The 15,520-nt window shown below is 54.6% G+C and overlaps 1 protein-coding gene across 2 annotated transcripts in view; it reads left to right on the forward strand.

The window, feature by feature from the left end:
• Positions 1-14,613: 14,613 nt before the first annotated feature.
• Positions 14,614-15,520, forward strand: part of KLF7 (KLF transcription factor 7) — a 474,435-nt gene continuing 473,528 nt past the window's right edge. For both annotated transcript variants that reach the window (XR_012219719.1, XM_073541904.1), the window contains exon 1: positions 14,614-15,000. Coding sequence is in view for 1 of the 2 variants with exons in the window: in XM_073541904.1 (XP_073398005.1) it covers positions 14,722-15,000 (279 nt within the window). In the remaining variant the exon portion in view is untranslated. The remainder of the gene's footprint in view (positions 15,001-15,520) is intronic.

Raw genomic sequence — 15,520 nt, forward strand, 5'->3', positions numbered from 1 at the left:
TTGCCGACATCATAGTTTCTCTCGGCCGAAGAGAAATTCTTAGAGAAAAAGGAACAGGGTTTGAGGTTAGTCAGAGTAGAGGGGCCCTGTGACAATACTGCCCCCACCTCCGAAGCGTTGACCTCCACGATAAAAGGTCTTGACGAATCGGGTTGTACCAACACAGGGGCTGTAGTAAAACACTTCTTTAATGTAAGGAAGGAATTTTTTGCCACCACGGACCAATTTTTTTACATCTGCCCCTTTAAGAGTGAGGTCTGTCAAGGGTTTCACCACCTGCAAGAACCCTTTAATGAACTTCCTATAATAGTTAGCGAAGCCCAGAAATCGCTGCAACCCCTTCAGATCATGAGGCTGCACCCAATCTGTAATGGCCTGAACCTTCATTGGATCCATGCGGAATCCCTCCCCGGATACAATTACACTAGGAAAGATAGTCCTTGCATAAAAAATGAGTACTTCTGCAGCTTAGCGTACAAATGGTTCTCCCGGAGACTCATAAGAACCGTACGTAGATGGTGTAGGTGTGACTGACTGTCCTCAGAGTATACCAAGATGTCATCCAGGTAAATGACCACATAACGCCCAATAAAGTCAGAAAAAACAACATTAATGAAGTTCTGAAAAACAGCAGGAGCGTTAGTGAGGCCCCAGTGTCTCCACCATCTGCCCCAGTGACTCCACATATGCCCCTGTGACTGCACCAATCGCCACTGTGACACTGTGATCTGCCCCTGTGACTCCACCATCTGCCCCAGTGACTCCACTATCTGCCCTAGTGACTCCACCATCTGCCCCAGTGACTCCCTCATCTGCCCCAGTGACTCCCTCATCTGCCCCAGTGACTCCCTCCTCTGCCACATTGACTCCACCATCTGCCCCTGTGACTCCACCATCTGCCCCAGTGACTCCCTCATCTGCCCCAGTGACTCCCTCATCTGCCCGTGACTCCACATCTGCCCCTGTGACTCCACCATCTGCTCCTGTGACTCCACCATCTGCCCGTGACACCGCGATCTGCCCATGTGACTCCACCATCTGCCCCTTTGACTCCATCTGCCCCTGTGACACTGCGATCTGCCCCTCTGATGCCACCATCTGCCCCTGTGACTCCCACCATCTGCCCCAGTGACTCCACCATCTGCCCCAGTGACTACACCATCTGCCCTGTGACTCCCTCATCTGCCCGTGTCTCCACCATCTGCCCCTGTGACTTCACCATCTGCCCCTTTGACTCCACCATCTGCCCTTGTGACTCCACCACCTGCCCCTGTAATACCACAATCTGCCCCTGTGACACCGCGATCTGCCTCAGTAACCAGGGCTGTGGAGTCAGTAGGCCAAACCTCCCAACTCCTCAATTTCTCCAACTCTGACATCCCAGTACGGCCACATTACTGAGCCACCTGCCCCTGTGACTCCACCATCTGTCCCTGTGACATCGCAATCTGCCCATGACCACCATCTGCCCCAGTGACTCCACCATCCACCACAGTGACTCCACTATCTGCCCCTGTGATGCCACCATCTACCCTTGTGACTGTGACTCCGTGATCTGCCCGTGACTCCATCTGCCCCAGTGACTCCACTATCTGCCCTAGTGACCCCACCATCTTCCCCAGTGACTCCCTCATCTGCCCCAGTGACTCCCTCCTCTGCCACAGTGACTCCATCTGCCCCTTTGACTCCACCATCTGCCCCTGTGACTCCCTCATCTGCCCCAGTGACTTCCTCATCTGCCCCAGTGACTCCCTCATCTGCCCCTGTGACTCCATCTGCCCCTGTGACACTGCGATCTGCCCCTGTGATGCCACCATCTGCCCCTGTGACTCCCACCATCTGCCCCAGTGACTCCACCATCTGCCCCAGTGACTCCACCATCTGCCCTGTGACTGCCTCATCTGCCCGTGTCTCCACCATCTGTCCCTGTGACTTCATCTGCCTTTGTCTCCACCATCTGCCCCAGTGACTCCCTCCTCTGGCACTGTGACTCCACCATCTGCTCCTGGGACACCACAATCTGCCCCTGTGACTCCACCATCTGCCCTTGTGACTCCACTACCTGCCCCTGTAATACCACAATCTGCCCCTGTGACACCGCGATCTGCCTCAGTAACCAGGGCTGTGGAGTCAGTAGGCTAAACCTCCCAACTCCTCAATTTCTCCAACTCTGCCATCCCAGCACGGCCTCATTACTGAGCCATCTGCCCCTGTGACTCCACCATCTGTCCCTGTGACGCCGCAATCTGCCCATGACCACCATCTTCCCCAGTGACTCCACCATCCGCCCCAGTGACTCCACTATCAGCCCCTGTGATGCCACCATCTACCCCTGTGACTCCGCGATCTGCCCGTGACTCCATCTGCCCAAGTGACTCCACATCTGCCCGTGACTCCATCTGCCCCAGTGACCACACCATCTGCCCGTGACTCCACATGTGCCCCTGTGACACAGCGATCTGCCCCAGTGACTCCACCATCTGCCCTAGTGACTTCACCATTTGCCCCAGTGACTCCACATCTGCCCCTGTGACTACGCCATCTGCCCCTGTGACTCCACCATCTACACCTGTGACTCCACCATCTGCCACTGTGACACTGCGATCTGCCCCGGTGACTACACATCTGCCCCAGTGACTCCACATCTGCCCGTGACACCGCGATCTGCCCCTGTGACTCCCTCATTTGCCCCTGTGACTCCATCTGCCCCAGTGACTCCACATCTGCCCATGTGACACCGCGATCTGCCCCCGTGACTCCATCTGCCCCCGTGACTCCACTATTTGCCACTGTGATCTGCCCCAGTGACTCCATCATCTGCCCTAGTGACTCCACCATCTGCCCCTGTGACTCCACCATCTGCCCCTGTGACACCGCGATCTGCCCGTGACTCCCTCATCTGCCCCTGTGACTCCCTCATCTTCCCATGTCTCAATCTGCCACGTGTCTCCACCATCTGCCCCAGTGACTCCCTCATCTGGCACTGTGACTCCACCATCTGCTCCTGTGACACCGCAATCTGCCCCTGTGACTCCACCATCTGCCCCTGTGACTCCACCACCTGCCCCTGTAATACCACAATCTGCCCTTGTGACACCGCGATCTGCCTCAGTAACCAGGTGTAATGATAAGTAAGATATGACTTAAGGTTCCCTGATTATTACACTACAGATGAGAGCCAGCCTTGTAATAGGACACCAGACATTTCCTGTGCCAGCAGCTCTCTCTCTCTCTTCCCCCATCCCTACACAGGCAGGAAAAGGATTCCTTTGTTTTGAGCCATGCAGGGACGCATATGAATGGGTGATATTAGCGAAACTATAGCGCGGACTCCGTTCGCGACAGAAAAATGAAACGGACATTTCTGTGATATGTGCTGATCCGGCTTCACTACGGTGGCTCTTGCAACGTTCTAACCCTAGCAGAAGCCGAGAATTGGGTTTCTCCTAAACGGTGTGACATAACGACCTCACGTTTAGTTGTGGATGAATGCTAGCGACACGCTGGATAAGATGAGACCAAGTGCGTGTTTATACGAGGTACCCTCTGTGAGATATAGTTATTATAAGTTCTGTAGTTAGATTGTAACTCCAAGAGTAGAGGGCTGACCCTCTCCAGACTGCCCCTTTCGTGATGTCACAGACCCAAAGCTTTAAGGCATTTCCTTCCAAAAATCATTCTTTCCAGCTGGAGGTTTGATGCCAGAAGGACCCCCCAGATGCAGGGCGACGTGTGGCTGCTGCCCCTCCCCCCGCCACATGGTTAGCCTACAGACCATCTAAGCAACTATAAGTGTTGATCTATGCTAATCCCTTTTATTTTATATTTGCATTGTACATACCTAATGTCTCAACTTTGTAAAATCGTTTTATCTTTGTAATCACTGCCCTCCTTTTTGGGAATAAATCATAAACTTATTAACTCTGTCTCCATGCTCTAAGAAACAAACTTATGCTCCTTTAGGATAATTGCTACTAATTTGGGGCTTTGCTATGGACCCTCTTAATTAACTCATTGATTAAGTGAATCGTAACTGGTGGCAGCGAAATGTGATCTGGGCCCCGGGTACTGCTGGCTGTGACGGAAAGGGATTTTATAAGCTAATTGGGTGACTGCGGCCAGAGCACTTATAATTCCCTCACTGCAGCGTGCCGGGTGGCCAGACCTCATTGAAGCAGCCGGCCGGTGACCAATTATCCCAGGTGTAGTTCCCTGACTGACCTGAGGGTAAGGGGGGCGCCGGAGAGCTGCGAGTTCCAAAGTGGAACTGAAAAGCTTCGAGAAGTATTGTGGGCAGTGGTGGGACAACCAAAATAACCCCCCTGTGATAAATTGTTAGGGCAAGACTAGCTTGCTGTTGTTTTATCACATGGTGCCAGCGGTGGGATATCTAAGATAAGCCCCCCTGCGCCTGTGATAGCCGTGTGTCGGCAGTGTGTCGCATCCCTCCATCCGGTGTCAGCGGTGGGTCTGTGACACCAGGGCTGTGGAGTCAGTAGGCCAAACCTCCAACTCCTCAATTTCTCCAACTCAGACATCCCAGCACGGCCTCATTACTGAGCATGTACATAACGTGCAGTACAGATTCATTTCCACTAAAAGCAGAGATCCTTATGTAAACATTTAGGCTATGTGCACACATCTGGAATTCCCGCGGAAATTTCCGCTGCAATTCTGCAACTTCCTGCCATGGGAAATACGGGAGAATTCTGCATGCGTAATTCCTGCGTATTTCCAGCTAAAAACTAGCATTTTGCAAGCGTAGTTAGCTTGCAGAATACTAACGTTTTCCCAAGCAATCTGTAGCATCGCTTGGAAAACTGACTGACAGGTTGGTCACACTCGTCAAACATAGTGTTTGACTAGTGTGACCAACTTTTTACTATTGAGGCTGCCTATGCGGCATCAGTAGTAAAAGATAGAATGTTAAGAAAAATCGTGATATTCTCACCTTCCGGCGTCCCACGCAGTGTCCCAAGGCCTCAGCGATGCTCCCGGCAAGTCCCGTTGCCAGCGATGCCTTGCGGCGAGACCGCTATGTCATCAAAGGTCATTGTCGCAAGGCATCGCTGGGAACGGGAGTAGGCGGGAGCATCGCTGAGGCCTGGGGACGCCGGAAGGTGAGAATGTCATGATTTTTTATTTAAATTCTATTTTTTACAGGGATATGGTACCCAGGACCTGGAGGACAGTCTCCTCTCCTCCAGACCCTGGGTACCATCCGCACATTTTCCTCTTACTTTTTGCATGGTGGGCATAGCCACATGCTCAGTAGTGAGGCCGTGCTGGGGAGTCAGAGGAGATGAATCTGTGCTGCACTTTATGCACATGCTCAGTAGTGAGGCCGTTCTGGGGACTCAGAGGAGATGAATCTGTGCTGCATTTTATGCACATGCTCAGTAGTGAGGCCATGCTGGGGAGTCAGTCAGGGAAATTGGGGAGTCGGAGGTTTGGCCTACTGACTCCACAGCCCTGGCTACTGGGGCAGATTGTGGTGTCACAGGGCAGATTGTGGCATCACAAACCTTTTTCTACATTATCTCCGGCATTTGATGTTTCTTCATCACCTGGTAGCACGTATACAGACCACAAACTTTCCATTTTTTTTTTTTTACATATTTCTCTGGTGTAATCACCAGTGGATCTGCAGCAGCTATACAACCTGGGATCAGGTCAGCATATATTGATACTATTTTTAGATGGTGGAGTCACAGGGGCAGATGAGGGAGTCACAGTGGCAGATTGCGGTGTCACATGGGCAGATGTGGAGTCACTGGGGCAGATGGTGGAGTCACTGGGGCAGATCGCGGTGTCACAGGAGCAGATGTCGAGTAACAGGGGCAGATGTTGAGTCACAGGGGCAATGTCGAGTCACAGGGGCAGATGAGGGAGTCACTGGGGCATATGGTGGAGTCACGGGCAGATTGTGGCGTCACAGGGGCAGATGGTTCAGTAATGAGGCTGTGCTGGGATGTCAGAGTTGGAGAAATTGAGGAGTTGGAGGTTTGGCCTACTGACTCCACAGCCCTGGTTACTGAGGCAGATCGTGGTGTCACAGGGGCAGGTGGTGGAGTCACAAGGGCAGATGGTGGAGTCACAGGGGCAGATTGCGGTGTCCCAGGAGCAGATGGTGGAGTCACAGAGCCAGAGGAGGGAGTCTCTGGGGCAGATGGTGGAGTCACAAAGGCAGATGGAGTCACAGGGGCAGATGGTGGAGACACGGACAGATGAGGGAGTCACAGGGGCAGATTGAGGAGTCAAAGGGGCAGATGGAGGAGTCACTGGGGCAGATGTGGGAGTCACAGGGGCAGATGGTGGCATCACAGGGGCAGATCGCAGTGTCACAGGGGCAGATGGTGGAGTCACAGGGGCAGATGAGGGAGTCACAGGGGCAGATGGTGGAGTCACAGGGGCAGATGGTGGAGTCACAGGGGTAGATGTGGAGTCACTGGGGCAGATGAGGGAGTCACAGGGGAAGATGGTGGAGTCACTGGGGCAGATGGTGGCATCACAGGGGCAGATTGCAGTGTCACAGTGGCAGATGGAGTCACGGGAGCAGATTGAGTCACAGGGGCAGATCGCGGTGTCACATGGGCAGTTGTGGAGTCACAAGGGCAGATGGTGGAGTCACTGGAGCAGATGGTGGAGTCACTGGGGCAGATGTGGAGTCACTGGGGCAGATGTGGAGTCACAGGGGCAGATGGCGGAGTCACAGGGGCAGATGGCGGAGTCACAGGGGCCGATCGCAGAGTTACTGGGGAAGATGGTGGAGTCAGTGGGGCAGATGGTGGAGTCACTGGGGCAGATGGTGGAGTCACAGGGGCAGAAGAGGGACTCACAGGGGCAGATGGTGGAGTCACAGGGGCAGATGGTGGAGTCACTGGGGCAGATGGTGGAGTCACGGGCAGATGGTGGAGTCACAGGGGCAGATGGTGGAGTCACAGGGGCAGATGGTGGAGTCACGGGCAGATCACGGAGTCACAGGGGCAGATGGAGTCACTGGGGCAGATGTGGAGTCACTGGGGCAGATGGCGGAGTCACAGGGGCAGATGGCGGAGTCACTGGGGCAGATGGCGGAGTCACTGGGGCAGATGGTGGAGTCACAGGGGCAGATGGTGGAGTCACAGGGGCAGATGTGGAGTCACAGAGGCAGAAGAGGGACTCACAGGGGCAGATGGTGGCGTCACAGGGGCAGATGGTGGAGTCACAGGGGCAGATGAGGGAGTCACAGGGGCAGATGGTGGAGCCATGGGCAGATGGTGGAGTCACGGTCAGATCACGGAGTTACAGGGGCAGATGGTGAAGTCATAGGGGCAGATCTCGGAGTCACAGGGGCAGATCGTGGAGTCACTGGGGCAGATGGTGGAGTCACTGGGGCAGATGGAGTCACGGTGCAGATTGCGGTGTCACAGGAGCAGATGGTGGAGTCACTAGGGCAGATGGAGTCACGGTGCAGATGGCGGTGTCACAGGAGCAGATGGTGGAGTCACTGGGGTAGATGGTGGGAGTCACTGGGGCAGATGGAGCCATGGTGAAGATGGTGGAGTCACAGGGGCAGATGGTGGAGTCACTAGGGCAGATGGTGGAGTAACGGGCAGATTGCAGAGTCACTGGGGTAGATGGTGGAGTCACTAGGGCAGATGGAGTCACGGTGCAGATCGGTGTCAGAGGAGCAGATGGTGGAGTCACTAGGACAGATGGTGGGAGTCACTAGGGCAGATGGAGTCACGGTGCAGATCGCGGTGTCACAGGGGCAGATGGAGTCACCGCGCAGATGGTGGAGTCACTAGGGCAGATCGCGGAGTCACTGGGGCAGATGGTGGAGTCACTAGGGCAGATGGAGTCACGGTGCAGATTGCAGTTGTTACAGAACCACTTAGCACCCAGAATATGTTGTGCAGTTATATGGATGTATAATAGGTTCTATGTGAGATGCATGTCCCTAATGCATCAGCATTACCCTTTTGTCCGCCCTCCCCCCACCTTTGTCATTTCCACAGTAAACATCGGCAGGCTCCGGCCACCTGCGGCTTTTGTAATGCATGTCTGGCCTGCCCTCTGTATCTGTGTGATATATTCTGTGTCCTGTGAGTAAAGTGTTGTCAGACTGGAAATACATGGAGAAGCAGTGATCTTTTATATGCGCCCATGCACTCAGAGGAATTCCAGCCAGCACCCTTCATTCAGACTCCAGCCAACGCAGAGCGGACCTCCGAAAACACGGGGTGGTACCGAAAGAGGTACCCCAGCTTGGAAGACCCCGTTACACTGGTGGCAGCAGTGAGATTTGATACCCCTTCTACAGGAGGAAAGGAATGAATGGAAAATAACTACCAGAAGTTAAAGAGGACTACATTAAAAGATCTGGTGGAAGCCCGAGGGTTGATCGCCAGCAACAAAACAAAAGCGGATTTGATAGCAGCCATCATGGAACACGACAGTGCAGCGCCCCCCAATGTTAATGTGGAGGAGACCGAATTCCAGAGGGAGATAAAGAGCAGACTGGCGTTCTATTTCCTAAACCCTGCAGTAGAGATCATACGAGAGGTGATGGCTGATGTGCGTACTGATCTGAAGGAAAAGATGGCCGAGTGGACCAGGATAGAGCTAGCCAAGATGGAGATGGCAGAGCGGAGAGAGGAGAGTCAGCGAGCAGGGGGAGCTCTGGCCTTCGACCAGGTACCTTCAACAGTAAACCACAAAAAGATCCAGTACATTGCCTTCCGACAGTTGGGGGAGGCAGAGGAAGACATTGATGGCTTTCTGCAGGACTTTGAGCGGCAGTGTGCCCTTCAAGTAAAGCCGGAGGAACGGGTTCAGATTCTGGCCAGCAAGCTGACAGGCCGGGCAGCAGATGCCTATCGCACGGTACCTGATGAGGACTGTATGGACTATGAGCGGATCAAAGAAGTGATCTTGGCCCAGTATGCGTTGACACCAGAGGCCTACCGCCAAAAGTTCTGCAGACTTATAAAACGCGTAACCGATACCCACGCTGAATGGGCCTGTAAATTACGGCGGTCACTGCTACAGTGGGTACAAGGGAGCCAAGCAACTACTAAGGAGGACGTCCTCCAGCTCTTCCTGTTAGAACGATTCTTTAATGGACTAAACCCCGAAACACAGGAATGGCTTCGGGACAGGCGGCCAACGACTCTTGAGGAAGCAGCTCGTCTGGCCGATGAACATCATGATGCCAGGAGGCCGCAGTTGTCAGGATCAAAGGTGGTCACTAGGGGCCCGCCCATGGAACTGGAGGGCCTCAAACCACCGAAGATTGTAGGGGGACCAGTTAGAAACCCGGCCTACCACAGTCCCCCTGGGGCGCGATGCCACACCTGCCGTCAGCTGGGCCACCTGCAAAGACAATGTCCCAACCGGACTCAGCATACTCCGTGGCCAAAGGCAGGAACAGCTACCTTCAGCCGGGCTGCTGTACACTGCTACCAAGGCGAAGCTGACCCGGCATTGGGGGCTACGATTAACCAAGGGGTGGAAGAGATGGAGGAAGTGCTGCATGAAGTAGACCCCGTGCAGGCAGCCCGGGCAGATAATCGACAACAGCATCGACAGGTCGTGTGGGTTAATGGGAAACGTATGCAGGGACTAAGAGATTCCGGGGCAATTTTGACCCTTGTGAAGCCTCATCTCGTCCGGGACCAAGAGAAGATGGACCGGACAGTGGCCGTCCGTGTAGCAGGGGGAGCCATACATCGACTGCCCACTGCCAGGATTCACCTGAACTGGGGAGTCGGGGATGGCCTTGTTGAGGTCGGCTTGATGGAGGATTTGCCTGCAGACGTCTTGCTGGGAAATGACTTGGGGCCCATGTTGTCTGCATTCTCGATGGCCCCTCTGGCTGAGACATATCCTGTGACCACCTGGAGACAAGCTCGAGCTGCGGAGACGGAATCACACTCAGAGGAGGCCCAGGTAAGACATCCCAGCCCTGCATGTATTCCCATAGCCGGACACATTTCTTGGGCCACCCCAGATGAATTTAAGAGGGAGTTACTTGAGGATCCTTCATTAGAGGGACATCGTGGGAAGGCACAGGAGGGGAGAGGAGTACTGGAAGGGGAACAGTTTGTATGGAAGCAGGGACTCCTCTACCGGATCACAGAGCAGCACCACACAGGGACGAGCCCCACTATAAAACGACAGCTGGTAGTTCCCAAGAATTATAGGCAGGAGTTACTGCGAATCTCTCATGATATACCCTTGGCCGGGCACTTCGGCGTCAGTTGCACCAGGCATCGTCAGACACAAAACTTCTTTTGGCCGGGGGTAACCTATGATGTTCGTCAGTACTGCCAGACCTGTGACAGTTGTCAGCGCATTGGCAAGAGGGGGGATCGATGCAAGGCCAAATTACGCCCCCTCCCCATTGTGGAAGAACCATTTAGCCGAGTAGTGGTCGATCTGATAGGGCCGTTAGCCAAACCCAGTCAGTCCGGGAAAAAGTATATATTGACAGTGGTAGATTATGCCACACGATATCCAGAGGCGGTTGCGTTACCTAACATACTGGCAGAGACGGTGGTGGCCACCCTGCTCCAGGTTTTCTCACGGGTTGGATTTCCCCGGGAGATTATCTTGGACCAGGGTACCCAGTTTACAGCAGAGGTGACCAACCAACTGTGGAAGCTGTGCGGCGTAAAGTCCATTAGAAGCGCCCCATACCACCCGCAAACCAATGGGTTGTGTGAACGCTTTAACGGGACATTAAAACAGCTCATTGGGACTTTTACCAGGACCTACAGGGACTGGGAGAAATTCTTGCCACACCTCCTGTTTGCCTATCGGGAGGTGCCCCAAGAATCCATGGGGTTCTCCCCGTTCGAGCTGGTATACGGGAGACGGGTAAGGGGACCCCTAGACTTAGTGCTGGAACACTGGGAAGGGGAGAGCCTCATAGAAGGGGTACCTATTGTACCCTATGTGCTGGAATTCCGGGACCGCCTACAGGAGCTGACCCAGGCTGTACGTGAGAACATGCAGGCGACCCAGCGGCACCAGCGCGTATGGTACGATCGGAGGGCCAGAGAGCGCACCTTGGAAATAGGACAGAAGGTCCTGGTGTTAGAGCCAACTAAGCAGAACAAGTTCCAAGCTGCATGGCAGGGGCCCTACCAGGTAGTGGGGAAAATAGCCGACACAACCTATAATGTCGCCGATTGTGACGACCCCAGGGTTATCCGCATGTTCCACGTGAATATGCTGAAGCCCTACCGGGAGCTCCCTGAAGAGGTAGTGGCCATCTGTGCACCTGAGGCAGAGGATTTAGCCGGACTTCCCTTGCCGGATGTCTTAGGGGAAAGGACTCAGTCTAAAACATGGGACCAGGTACACTTGGGTGAAGACCTAGGCCCCCGGGAGAGACAGCAGGCGGAGGCGTTGTTGAGGCTGCAACAGAGGATGTTTTCAGAGAGACCGGGGTACACTCGCCTGGCACAACACAAGGTTGAGACCCAGGATCAGACCCCCCTGCGACAAAACCCCGCGTCCCTGAGTCTGTACGAGAGGTGATGCGACAAGAGATACAAGAGATGTTGCGTTTAGGGGTCATTGAAGAGTCAGATAGTCCCTGGGCATCCCCCGTAGTGCACTAGCCCAAGAAGGATGGGACTACACGGTTTTGTGTAGACTATCGTAAGCTCAATGAGAAAACAGTGACGGATGCATATCCCACGCACTAAAACCCAGGTCATGGCGTTTCTAGGGACAGCGGGGTATTACAGGAAATTCGTTCCCAATTACAGCAGCGTAGCCAAGCCCTTCACTGATTTGACCCATAAGAACCAACCCCGCCAGGTAACCTGGACCTCAGAGTGTGAGGAAGCCTTCCGCCAACTAAAGGACGCCCTCACCAATACCCCTGTATTGGCTGCACCCGATCCAACTAAACGTTTCCTGGTTCACACAGACGCTTCTATGTTTGGATTGGGGGCAGTACTGAGCCAAGTCGGGCCGGACGGCCAAGAACACCCGGTAGCTTACCTGAGTCGGAAACTACTGCCCCGTGAAGTAAGCTATGCTGCCTTCGAGAAGGAGTGCCTGGTGGTAGTATGGGCACTCAAAAAGTTGCAACCATATTTGTATGGACGACAGTTTTCCCTTCTAACGGACCATAATCCCCAAGTCTGGCTTAATCGGGTCTCCGGAGACAACGCCAGATTGCTGCGGTGGAGTTTAGCCCTACAACCTCTGGACTTCACCATCCACCACAGAACTAAGTCGACAAACAGAACTTGTACCAACCCCATAAACTTTGGTCATCCCCAAACCGATCCGTTGAGGATCAGACTGTGTATGCCGATCGCGTCGCTGAAAAGGGGAGCCGTGTTACAGAACCATTTAGCACCCAGAATATGTTGTGCAGTTATATGGATGTATAATAGGTTCTAGGTGAGATGCATGTCCCTAATGCATCAGCATTACCCTTTTGTCCGCCCTCCCCCCACCTTTGTCATTTCCACAGTAAACATCGGCAGGCTCCGGCCACCTGCGGCTTTTGTAATGCATGTCTGGCCTGCCCTCTGTATCTGTGTGATATATTCTGTGTCCTGTGAGTAAAGTGTTATCAGACTGGAAATACATGGAGAAGCAGTGATCTTTTATATGCGCCCATGCACTCAGAGGAATTCCAGCCAGCATCCTTCATTCAGACTCCAGCCAACGCAGACCGGACCTCCGAAAACACGGGGTGGATATTGAAAGAGGTAACCCAGCTTGGAAGACCCCGTTACAGCGGTGTCACAGAAGCAGATGGTGGAGTCACTGGGGTATATGGTGGGAGTCACTGGGGCAGATGGTGGAGTCACTAGGGCAGATGGTGGGAGTCACTGGGGCAGATGGAGTCACAGGGGCAGATGGTGGAGTCACAGGGGCAGATGGAATCACTAGGGCAGATGGCGGAGTCACAAGGGCAGATGGTGGAGTCACTAGGGCAGATGGAGTCACGGTGCAGATTGCGGTGTCACAGGAGCAGATGGTGGAGTCACTGGGGTAGATGGTGGGAGTGACTGGGGCAGATGGAGGAGTCACTAGGGCAGATGGTGGGAGTCACTGGGGCAGATGGTGGGAGTCACTGGGGCAGATGGAGTCACAGGGGCAGATGGTGGAGACGAGTCCCTGGGGCACATGGTGGAGTCACGGTGCAGCTCGCGGTGTCACAGGGGCAGATGGAGTCATGGTGCAGATGGTGGAGTCACAGGGGCAGATGGTGGAGATGAGTCACTGGGGCAGATGGTGGAGACGAGTCACTGGGGCACATGGTGGAGTCACGGTGCAGCTCGCGGTGTCACAGGGGCAGATGGTGGAGACGAGTCACAGGGGCAGATGGTGGGAGTCACTGGGGCACATGGCGGAGTCACTGGGGTACATGGTGGAGACGAGTCACAGGGGCAGATGGTGGGAGTCACTGGGGCACATGGTGGAGTCACGGTGCAGCTCGCGGTGTCACAGGGGCAGATGGAGTCATGGTGCAGATGGTGGAGTCACTGGGGCAGATGGTGGAGACGAGTTACAGGGGCAGATGGTGGGAGTCACTGTGCAGCTCGGGGTGTCACAGGGGCAGATGGTGGAGTCACGGTGCAGCTCGCGGTGTCACAGGGGCAGATGGAGTCATGGTGCAGATGGTGGAGTCACTGGGGCAGATGGTGGAGACGAGTTACAGGGGCAGATGGTGGGAGTCACTGTGCAGCTCGGGGTGTCACAGGGGCAGATGACGTCATGGTGCAGATGGTGGAGTCACTGGGGCAGATGGTGGAGACGAGTCACAGGGGCAGATGGTGGGAGTCACTGAGGCAAATGGTGGAGACGAGTCACAGGGGCAGATGGTGGGCGTCACGGTGCAGCTCGCTGTGTCACAGGGGCAGATGGAGTCATGGTGCAGATGGTGGAGACACATGGGCAGACTCACACACTCACATGACAATACAGTCCTTTCTCAGGCCAGCCTGTTGCGACTGCTGAGTTATACAGCAGCTGTAATGGAGACAGTGCAGATGTCTTCTCAGAGGACAGCGCTCCTCACAGAACAGTCCTCCTCAATCATTTCCTAGGTAACATCCATTTCCACGCACACACCATTCTACGGAAGCACCGTGTGTTTGTGAGAATGCCGGAGACCATAGAGTCACACAAGCCGAGCTGTACAGCCTACATGACGAATAGCGCAGCTCCCGAACTCCGGCTCCGCACCCATCCACAGTACCCGCACTCAGTCTGCACAGCACACTTCTGCTCGGACGCGCCGGCCGCTTCTTATATAGCCCTCTAAAAATAGCTCTTCTTACACTGCCTTGTAAGGCAGCCAGAGTTTTCCCGCCAGCCAATCAAAGCGCTGGTTTGTCATAGCGCCCCGCCTACTAAAGAATCCTCTGGTGTATAATTGGTCTATCGGTCTGTCCCATCCCTCTGATTCACTAAGACACGCCGCTTCCCTCCCTGCTTTCCTTACATGGTCACAGGCTCTGCTAAGTGGCAGATTTTCCCGAGAAATTTTTCGCGCATGCGCACGTTGACTAGCGAAGGGAGGAGGATGAGTAAGGAAGAGGGGAGGAGCTTACTCATCTGCCAGCTCTGGAGGAGGAGGTAGTAAGTGTCTAAGCAGCAAGTGGGGGGGGGCGCTAGAAGAGAGAGGACAGCAGAAGCGCTGCTCTTCCCCGCCTCCTGGCATAGAGCGTGCAGCAGGCACAACACCCAGATGACAAGCCCATGTCAGTGAGGCTGCAGCCTGCTCCCTGGTCCAGCCGAGGATCCGCGCTTCATCCCGCAGCACCCTGGCTCCGCTGCTGGGCTGTGACTGATCAGCTGCACGTCTCGTGTCCCCTGCCTGTGGATCTGTCCGGAGCCAGCCCGGGATTACCCGCCTCAGCCTACTCGCCTGCAGTCATGGATGGGTTGGCTAGTTACAGCATCTTCCAGGAGCTGCAGATCGTGCACGACACGGGCTACTTCTCAGCAATGCCATCCCTGGAGGAGAACTGGCAGCAGGTGAGTGATGGCACTGACTCCCGTGTAGCTCTAGCACTGCCGGCACTATCGTCTCTAGCACTGCCGTCTCTAGCACTGCCGTCACTGTCATCTCTAGTACTGTCGTCTCTAGTACTGCCGGCACTACCGTCTCTAGCACTGCCGTCTCTAGCACTGCCGTCACTGTCATCTCTAGTACTGTCGTCTCTAGTACTTCCGGCACTGCCGTCTCTAGCACTGCCGTCTCTAGCACTGCCGGCACTGTCATCTCTAGCACTGCCGTCTCTAGCACTGCCGGCACTGTCACATTCATTGGAGGGACATCATGTCACTGATGAAGCCGAGAGCAGCAGGCTCCTCTATTCTTCTCCATGTGGCTCCAAATGCGGAGAATTAAGTTGTGGGGCTCAACATGGCTTTACCTGTCCACATCCCCAGATCCTGCTGTGTGCCGGGATCCACTGATCCCAATGAGGCCTCATCAGCAGATCACAGGGATCTTTCATGCTGCCGCCTCCTTAGATCAGCACAAATCCCAGGA

This window comes from Dendrobates tinctorius, unplaced genomic scaffold (assembly GCF_039654945.1).
Source record: "Dendrobates tinctorius isolate UK_male_01 unplaced genomic scaffold, ASM3965494v1 ptg000125l, whole genome shotgun sequence".
Classification (NCBI taxonomy): domain Eukaryota; kingdom Metazoa; phylum Chordata; class Amphibia; order Anura; family Dendrobatidae; genus Dendrobates; species Dendrobates tinctorius.